The 10420-nt window shown below is 39.9% G+C and overlaps 1 protein-coding gene across 2 annotated transcripts in view; it reads left to right on the top strand.

Annotated features, from left to right (window-relative positions):
* Rasa1 (RAS p21 protein activator 1) overlaps nt 1–10420 on the top strand; it is an 82206-nt gene continuing 71786 nt past the window's right edge. For both annotated transcript variants that reach the window (XM_076927104.1, XM_076927103.1), the window contains exon 1: nt 1–963. In XM_076927104.1, coding sequence (XP_076783219.1) covers nt 452–963 — 512 coding nt within the window. In that variant the 5' untranslated portion in view covers nt 1–451. The remainder of the gene's footprint in view (nt 964–10420) is intronic.

The raw sequence follows: 10420 nt of genomic DNA, 5'->3' as shown, positions 1-10420 counted from the left end.
GCGGCCGCGGGTCCGGCAGCCCCGGCGTTGGCTGCGGTGGGGGCGGCCGGAACCCGGGCATTGAGGCGCTGCGGCGGCGGCGGCGGCCGAGGCGGCGCTGCTTCAGCCGCTGCAGCGGGCTTCCCTTCCTCTTTAGCGTAGCCAGGAAGTTTGGCGCCCCTGTGCATGTGTGCGCGTGAGTGTGGGTGTGCGCGGTGAGACTCGCCTAGCGTTTCTGCAGGCGCCGGGCTTTTTTTGCCCGCGTCGCTTCCCGTAAGCCAGCCTGCAGCCGCGGAGCTTGGGCTGTGGCCCGGGGAGGGGGCGCGGCGGCGGGCGCTCTCCTTTTGTTGTTGTTTCCTCTGCCTGGAGAGCTGAAGGGGGACGCGCCTGGGTGGGGCGGCTCGCAGCCGGGGCCCTGCTGGCCCCCGGGGCTCCCGGGCGGCGGAGTAGCTAGAGGAGAGCGGGCTTCAACATGATGGCGGCCGAGGCGGGCAGTGAGGAAGGCGGCCCGGCGACCGCGGGGGCCGGCGGCGGCGCGGCCACGGGCTCCAGCGCCTACCCGGCGGCGTGCAGGGTAAAGTTACCCGCGGTCCTGCCGGTGGCAGCCGCCCCGTGCCCTGGGCTGGCGGACGCCGACCTGGCTGCGGCCCTCGGTGGCGGAGCTGCGTCGGGGTCCGGGTTCCTGGGGACCGGGCCGGTGGCCAGTGTCCTGGGGGGCGCCGCGCTGCCCGGCGCTGCTGCTGGTGGCGTGGCGGGTGCTGCGGCCGCCGGACCTGCCGGAGAGGTAGCTTTCAACAAGGGGACTCTGTCTTTGCCTGCGGAGACACTCGGGCCGGGCGGCGGATTCCCTCCTCTGCCGCCGCCTCCTCAGCTGCCCCCTTTGGGCTCCGGTCTGGGGACAGTGGATGAAGGTGACTCTCTGGATGGACCAGAATACGAGGAGGAAGAGGTGGCCATACCGCTGACCGCACCTCCAACTAACCAGTAAGTCGAAACTGCTGTTGAGGGATTGTGGAAGCTGGCTCCATATAAGAAGTGGGAAAGAAGGGGCAACACGTACCGAGCTCCTGCCGCTGTAATTTGTTTGACAAGTTTTGAAGTTTCAGGTTCCACATACAGGGATTTAATTTGATCAGTCATTTTCCCCTACAGGCACTCTTCCTGACTTCTTCGTACGTTTATTGCTCTTCTGGGAAGACGTAAAAGTTTTTAAGATGGGAAGCATGGGAAACTGTATTTAGTGGGAACCGGATATGGTTCTGCCCCTTCCTAATGGAGATGGTGTCCGGGATTCAGCAGAACTTGGCACTATAAAGGCAGCCGCTGTCTTTTGTAACTCCAGTGCTCCCTGCTGAAGCTAGATACTTAGTGAGTGAGAGGCGTTGAGTACAGGTATTTAAATGAGTATATTAATGTAAGTTGCACATTCATTGGTCAGAATGTTTTGTTTTTACTGCAGTTGCAAACTCCTACTTAATGTCTGCTGGAAGCGTTGCGATTCATAAAACACTCGATCTCTTTAGAGAAGGAGAGAAAGGAAAGAAGTTCTGTGAATTACAGGTGTGATGAGGAGCCCCCAGACTGAATACTAACTTGTTCCTTAGAATTATTACCTTTATTTACATATAAGTATTATACATAATATGCAAATGTATTTTATACATTTACTATATCCAAGACACTAAACACATTAAAGTAAAAAAAATTTTTGCCTCTCATCATTTTGGTAGTGGCTGATACCGTATTCAGTTTGGAAATTAATTTTGGTAGTTGACTGTGACATGATCAGGGCAAATGGCTCTCTGTAAGTTAGAGTTGTCTCCTTAAAGTGTTTTTTCATAAGTGAAATGGGTATATATTTATTATTGTAGGTTGATCTTGATGAAGGGAAAGTGTTGAGATGGGAAGTGGTAATAATAGGCCAAAAATGTTTTGTAGATTTCACATCAATCATAGCTGACCCTTAGAATTTCAGTAGCATTGGTGAATGTTAGGGAAAAAAGATTTGTCTCCTATATTGACACTTTTTGAATGCGTTAGAAGTTTTCTTTGGGAGGGTCAGCTTCTTTAAGAGGCTTAAGAAATTACTTAAAAATAACCAGGGAGGCATTTTGTAATACTAATCCACTTTTGATTAGTATGGGTATTGTATTATATCATATTGTAATTTGAAAATGCATTGGTCACAAGGCTTTTGTTTTTGCTGCATTTGCAAATTTCAACTTAGGTCTATTTTGATACTAGCTAGCTATGGTGAAAGGATGTTGTGTTTATTTTAATGTTATTTAACACAAGGAGTAACTTTTCATTCTAATTTTTCTCTAATTTGTGTCTGTGTATTGAAGTCTGTAAGAAATGTTCTGAAAGGTTTAAAAATTGCAGCACACTGTATACCTTTTTTGAAAAAATCAATTGTGTTTTTATTATAATATAGTTTTTAATTCTGAAAGTATATAGTATTGTGCCATTTTTGTAATTGAGTTAGGCATAATTAGAGACTTGTTTTTTTTAAAGCCATTTGAAGTGAATGAGTATTTAATGTGAATGAGTTTTTGCCTGCATACACTGTATGTATGTGTACTGTGTGTGTACTGTATGTGTACTGTGCCAGCATCTAGTGACAGAGGCCAGAAGAGGGCATCAAGTTCCCTAGAGCTGGAATTACTGGTGGTTGTGAGCTGTTCTGTGGGTGATGGGAACCAAACACTGCTTTTCTACAGAAACAGCAAGCATTCTTAACTGCTGAGCCATCTCTCTAGTCCCAGGATATTGTTCTTAAATTATTTCCAATAGAGTCATTATTTTATTTTATTTTTTAAGACAGGCTCTCGTTCTAGTATAAGATGACCTAGAACTCTGTTTGTAGCCCAAGCTACCCTTGAATTTGTGACCTGCTCAGCATCTCAAGTACTGGGATATAATAGGCTTGAGCCATCAAATTGACTTTCTAGCGTCTAATAGGCTTGTAAAGAGGAATTTAAAATTGACAGCAAAATTGAATGATAAGATGCAGATTATTTTTAGACCAAGTTTTTAAGAAAAGCATGATTATTTGGGAAAAATTTTGTTTGTGAGAAATCTATTAGTATTTTTATTACTTTAAAATATATTTAGGAATACATATAAAGTTTACTAAGTGTTCATATTAAAAAATGTCATATTTATCTTTGTTATTTTTGAGGTTACAATTTAATTACTTTTCTCTCTTCCTTTTCTCCTTCCAAGCCCTTGTACATATTCCTCTCTGCCCTCCTTCAAATCCATGACCTCTTTTTAAAAATTAATTGTTACTTACTGCCCTTTTTTTGTATTTGTTTATACATATATAACTGACTTTAACCTCTGTTGGGTCATGTATGATTTTCATAATTCTTATAGTGCTGTGAATCAAATCCAGGGCTTTACACATAGTAGACAAAAATAGCTGCCACTGAGCTACCTAGGCAAATTTTGTAGTATGTTTTTAAAATTTACTACTAATTACACAAATCCACTTTTTTTTTTTCCTTTTTAAAATAAGGTTTATTCTTCATGTCACAGTTCACCCTGAGTTGCTAGGAAGCTCAGCTCCATATGAGTGTTCAGGAGCCTCAGGTTCTCTAGTTAGTGGTTCCATGATCATATCTTCTCTTTGAGGTGTGTAAGTGTGTGTGAGTATGTGTGTGTATGTGTGTGTGGTACATAAATGTGTGGTGGATGCTCATGTCTGGGTGCATGTGGTACATAAAACTGTCAAGTGTTCTCTGTCATTTTTCTCCTTATTTCTTTGAAGCTAGGTCTCTCTTCAAACCTTGAGCTCAGATTTATTTTGGCTAGGCTAGCAGCCAGCACATTTATTTACTATGTTCCAATAAATAAATAGTGCCCTCCCCAAATAAAAATATAATCTTATAAAACTGGCTAGTAATTCTTTTGGTACAGTGATACCCTTCTTAGCTAGTTATTTTACAATTAACTTTTTTTTTTTCTTTAAATCAAGATTGAAAGATGTTGCCCAAGCTGAGCTTGAATTTCTGGGCTCAAATGATCATCCTGTTTGAGCATCCTGAGTAGCTGAGATTATAGGGATAGCCACCTCATTGGCTAAAATAACAGTTTTACTTTTTTTTTTTTATTTACTTGTTTGAGATAAGCTCTTATAATGTAGTGCTGGCTGGTACAGGACTACAGAGTCTCCTGTCTTGAGTACATGGACTGTAGATGTACAGCACATGCTAAGCCCAAATGCTGCTTTAGAACAGGGCTTCAGAAATATTTTCCATTCTTGACCCCCTTTTGCCCAATTTTTACCATGATGTTAAATATCTAAAATAAGTATACTAATCAAACAATCATTGATAATTAGTCAAAGGGAAATGCATTTTCAACAGTTCTTTGATGTATATATAATTTATTAAAAACAAGCAAATTGTACATTAAGATAAATTTGTTTATTATCTAATTAAATTTTGGCCGAATATTTGATATTGTAGGATATAGAGCACCTTTGTGGTCGATCAGAATTTTGGTTTTATAGTTGTCAATGCTGAGACTGTTTCTCATGGGAGATACAGGAGTAGGAGAAAAGGCATATACAAATTTATAAGCATAACATGGTAAATTGTCTTTCAGTTATGCATTTCTTACCATATGTAATATATATTATATGTAAACATTTTAGCTTCTGTCGTCTTAATAGTTTTTAAGAGCATACTGTGAATCAGTGCAAGTTATGGGACATTGTTTGAATGTGTAGATACTTGTGTGATAGGTGTAGAACCTTGAAATTGCATGCAGTGTGTTATGTTTTGGAGTGAGTTAAAAAGTTATAACAGCTTAATTATCACCTCTTTGTCTTAACAGACTTCAACAGGATTTGAGGCATTTTGGTGATTGTATTTTTTAACGAGTTAAAAATGAACATCACAGGGAAAAAGATGTATAGTCTATAGAGGTGTATAGGTAATCTTTTTAGATTCAGAGTATATTTGTTGAAGAATTAAAATAATGAAAATAAATAAAAAAGTATCAGAATTTCTTACCATAATTTCATTGATTTTTTTTTTTTTTTAAAGAAAGTTTGATTATCTTTTGTAGTGTTGTTAGTTGATATATTATTCAGGATACAATAGGCATTTTAATGTCAGCAGGAACCCCGTTTTCAGGTACAGAAACAGACCCTGAGCAGCTTGTACTAGGAAATGGTAGATAGAGATGGGATCTTGTTCTCTTAAATCTTCAGATATGTGTAGATTCAGAAAATAGTAAACTGTTGGCTTTGTTTTGTTTTGAGGGCTAGCAAGGCAAAGGCTTAGTACCCTGAATTTACTAATCATTTGCTAGACACACATACACACACATTCATATTCTCATTCTCTCTCTCTCTCTCTCTCTCTCTCTCTCTCTCTCTCTCTCTCTCTCTCTCATTCATGCTTTTCTCCTTTCTTGCTATATAGCTTAGCTTCCCTGGCTGAATTCTTACTTCGCTTGCTTCATCTCTTGACTGCTGGGATTACAGGTTCTACTATCTTGCCTGGCTTACAGAATGTTTTACTTAATTTTTATAGCTCTACAGTGAGAGTTGCTGGTTCACTAATGTGTAATATTTGGAAAACTTGAATGATGGAAATGAAACTAAGTGATGGAAAAAACATAAATAATATCTTAGCCTAAATACTTGGGGCAAGTATTTCAAATTTTATTTTTTTCAAATTCTGGAATATGTATTGAATTTTAAAAATACCACTTGCACATCCTGAATTTGAATCCATTTAAATATTTGGTATTTTAGATTAGGGATAGTCAACATGTACTATGCTTATGTTTCTGGGTTTATTTTGTTTTTTTGTTCCAGTCTATGATAGAGAACACACACACAGACACACAATTTAAAAATTGATAATACCTCAAGGCTAGCTACCTGTCATTGGTATTCTGGACTGAATTATGTCCCTGCCAATGTTCATTTTAGGCCCTAATGCCCAGTGTGACTTATTTGCAGATAGTGCCTTTACAGTGGTAATTATATTAAATAAGATCATAAATAGCATGGCTTACAAATCCAGCAGGACTGCTGGCTTTTAGGAAGAGATGCTGGGAATGTGGACATACAGATGATAGTTCATGTTAGGATACTGAGAGATGCTGGGAGTGTGGACATACAGATGATAGATCATGTTAGGATACTGAGAGATGCTGGGAGTGTGGACATACAGATGATAGTTCATGTTAGGATACTGAGAGATGCTGGGAGTGTGGACATACAGATGATAGTTCATGTTAGGATACTGAGAGATGCTGGGAGTGTGGACATACAGATGATAGTTCATGTTAGGATACTGAGAGATGCTGGGGGTGTGGACATACAGATGATAGTTCATGTTAGGATACTGAGAGATGCTGGGAGTGTGGACATACAGATGATAGTTCATGTTAGGATACTGAGAGATGCTGGGAGTGTGGACATACAGATGATAGTTCATGTTAGGATACTGAGAGATGCTGGGGGTGTGGACATACAGATGATAGTTCATGTTAGGATACTGAGAGATGCTGGGAGTGTGGACATACAGATGATAGTTCATGTTAGGATACCGAGAAGGTTATCATTTGTAGCCAAAGAGAGAAGCCAATTTTGCCAGCACCTTGGTCTTTTAATTTCTAGGTTGCAGAACAGCTGTACAATACTTATAATTCAAGCCACTGAGACTGGTGTTACATTTGTTAATGTTTTCTTTCTTTCTGTTTTTAATGGTAGCTTGAATTAAACCATGGTCAATTCTATATATTAAAATTGATTTGGATGATTTTTGGAGCTGATTAAATAAGCATTACTAGAGAAAAGAGTTATTATTTTATTCTTTTTTTTCACTGTAGGAAGAGAAAAAGTTTGCTTATTTTACCCTTTTTCTTTGTGAGTCAGTGACATTTCTCTTTTGGCTATATCTGTGTTGACAAGATATGGCACATTCAGGATGGTATGGCAGTAGATTATGTCTGTGTTAAAAGATGGAAATACATTTAAATTCATGTCTGTTAATGTATGAGAAGAGTCTTCACATGATTATAATAGTTTTGGAAAATCTTATGGATGGGATATTACTACAGCAAATATTTTGTATTATGTGTTTTAACATTTAGTTAATCTTTTTATTACAATATTTTTCACATTTAAGAATTTTACTTTTGCATACAATGCATTTTGATGCTTTGCACTCTTTTCCTTAACTACTTCTACATCCACCTCCATTCTTTGTGAATTTTATGCCTCCTCTCAACCTATTGATTTTGATTTGTGATGCCCATATATGCATAGGTGTCAGGGCATTCACTAGAGTATGGCTGATCTACCAGGAACCATGTCCTTAACGAGATCTGATTCTTTCTTCACCAGAAGGTGTCAGCTGTCAATAGTTGCTAGAGGTGGGTACCACTCTACCAGAATGTTGACACCCCTGATTGTGTGCAGACAACCACAGCTGCTTTGAGTTTATGATTCAATAGTCCTGTCATGCCCAGAAGATAACAGTTTGGTCCCAGTCTTTCTCTGACCTCTGCCTTCTTCTGTCCTCTATTTCAGGATGTTCTTGGAGAGGTTTATGATATAGATGTCTGGTTTATGGCTGAGCACTTCACAGACACGTATTCTCTATGTTTGGACCAGTTGTGATTTTCTGCATTAACTGCTATTCACTGTACAAAATAATTTTTTGGATGATGTCTGAGAGTGGGATTTAATCTGTGTGTGGGTATATATTTTTTAGTTAAATGTTCTCCTATTTCTGGGTGTTTGTATTTATGGGTGTACATATACCATAGTACTTATGGAGATCAGAGGACAGCTTGTAGGAGCTGCTTCTTACAACCATGTGAGCCCTGGGGATTGAACTTAGGTCAGCAGGTGTGGTGGCGGGTGTCTTTACGAGATGAGTCATTTTACCATCCTCAGCCTTACTTTTAACATCTTTATTATCTAATTTATCTGCCTCAACCAAGGAAAAGGACTTAGAAAGATTCCTTTTAATGCTTGTATTTTTCGTAGGTGTAATTCATTGGACTGAGCTCACTGCCGCAAACTTTGTTATAACAACCATATTCTATGTCCTGTACTATCAAAATATTGATCTTTCACTCTTTAAGCTAACATTTCTCTTGAGGTAATTGATTGTATGTTAACATGACATTAAGAATGCAGTCACTGAGGCAGGCATGTGGTGCTTGCCTATAATCCCAGCAGCACTCAGGAGGCAGAGGCAGAGGCAGAGGCAGAGGCAGGCAGTCTCTGAGTTTGAGGCCAGTCTAGTCTGTACAGTGAGTTCTAGGACATGTAGCCAGAACTACATAGACCTTTTCTCAAAACAAAACAGCAACAACAACAAAAAAAACAACAACAAAGCAGTCACCTTTTTCCCCCCCTTTCTCTTTGGTTCTTTGCTTTTTGAAAATTAATTTTTTTTTGAGATTATGATAAAATCACATCATTTCACCTACTCTTTCTTCCCTCCAAACCCTGCCATATACCCTCTTGCACTCTTTCACATACATGGCTTCTTTTTTTAGTAATTGTTGTTACATAAATATATACCTATATACATACATATTTCTAGGTACATAAATGTGACCTGCTCAATTTATGTAATTTTAGTTGTATATATGTGTGCAGGACTGATTGATCATTTGGTATAGGACAAACAATTGGTATGCTTGCCCCTTGAGGAAGATTTGTTTTCTCCCTCTCAACATTCCTCAGCTGCCTGTATTCTTTGTATAAGGTTGAGCCTGCTGGGCTTTCCCCCATTGACATTAGCATGTCAGCTCTTGTTCCTTTTCAGGTCAGGTTTAGGCAGTTATGTTGGTGAGACTTTATGGGTGTAGCTTCTAACATTCCTAGAAGACACAGTCTCACAGCAAACTCCCTGATCTTCTGACTCTTAGAGCTTTGCCCCCTGTTCAGCTATTTCCCTGAGCTTTCCTGAGGTTCAGGAGATGTTTTATAGATGTATACATTGGGACTAGGCTCCACACCTCTCCATTTTGATTGGTTATGGTTTTCTGTAATGGTCTGTGTTGCAAAGAGAGGTCTCCTTGATGAGGGGTAAGAACTACATTTATCTGCCCATGTGAGAACAACTATTGAGAATGTTGTTGGGACTTATATTGTAAAGTGGTGATTGTAGGTTCTCTACCAAGATCCCAAGATCCATAGTTTTACTAGCCCTGACTAGTTGGCTAGGTTTCAAGTACCAGGCATGATTACGATGTTGAGTGGGCCTTAAGTCCAACTAGAGAGCTGTTAGTTGCCCCCAAGGTATGCATACTACTACTGTAGCCTTAGGGCTGCTGTGCCATACTGGGCACTGTTGTGGTTCAGAGGTCTCATAGTAGGTCTGTTGGTTGCTTTCCACCTGTGGAAGCTGCATGTTGTTTTTCGGTACTACCATGAAAGCTAGTACTCAACAGAGAAGTATTTCAAGTTAGTTCCAGAACAGAGGTTTCTGTAAACTTCATGTGAAGGGAAGGGTGTCTTCAGCAGTAGAGACTTAATCTTCCATCTCTGAGGGGCAAGCAAAAGCAATAACAGTAGCCTGTAATGTTTTGGGAGTCTGGGACAAGTTTGACCAACAACTCAAAAGAGGGCTTTTCATATCTACTGTTGGGTTTTTGTTAGATGATCTTTAGCCTTTGAAGGGAATATTGCCATCACAGATGATACTATATATGAGCATTATAGGATTTTTCTTGTTTTAGGTAGAGATTTAGTGTATGACTCTTTGTAACTTTCAGCATTCTTACTGTTATTTTGCACTTCTCTTTCCTCCTGTATTTATCTCCCTAACCCTTCCCTAAATCAGAGGTCCTTCATTTTTCCCATTTCCTAATGTAATCACTTGTAGCCAGCTATTCCTCTCTTGCTTCACCACCTCGCCACCTTGGCAATGGTTTCTTTCACTTAATTGGTTTTTACAGTTACCCCCAGATATACATATCTACTCATATCTGAAAGTTTGGCTCCTAAGAGCCTCCAGTGGAAGAACATATGACCTTTGCATTTCTGGATCTGGGTTACTTCACTCAATATTATCTTTGCTAGTTTTATCCATTTACCTGCAAAGTGCTAACATAGTATTATATAGCGTATGTACCACATTTTCATTATCCCTGTTGGTTGTAGCACTTTTAGGTTCATTAGATTTCCTAGCTGTTGTGAACAAAGCAGTAATGAACATGGATGAGCAAAGTTGTCTTTGAAGTGTGATGTTCTTTGTGTGTTCTTTGAGTGAAATCCAAGGAGTTAGCTTGGTCATTTGGTAGATTTATTTTTAGCTTTTTGAGAATTATCCACAGGGACTTCCAGTGTTGTAGTCCCACTAACTGAATGATAGTTCTTCCCCCGAGCCCCCCCCCCCCCCCCCAGCTTTTGTTATCACTTGTTTTGCTGATAGTCGCCATTCTGATTGGGATT

This window comes from Arvicanthis niloticus, chromosome 29 (genome assembly GCF_011762505.2).
Source record: "Arvicanthis niloticus isolate mArvNil1 chromosome 29, mArvNil1.pat.X, whole genome shotgun sequence".
Lineage (NCBI taxonomy): Eukaryota > Metazoa > Chordata > Mammalia > Rodentia > Muridae > Arvicanthis > Arvicanthis niloticus.
Note: the sequence above shows the minus strand (reverse complement) of the source record. Positions and strands in the feature narration are given on the sequence as shown.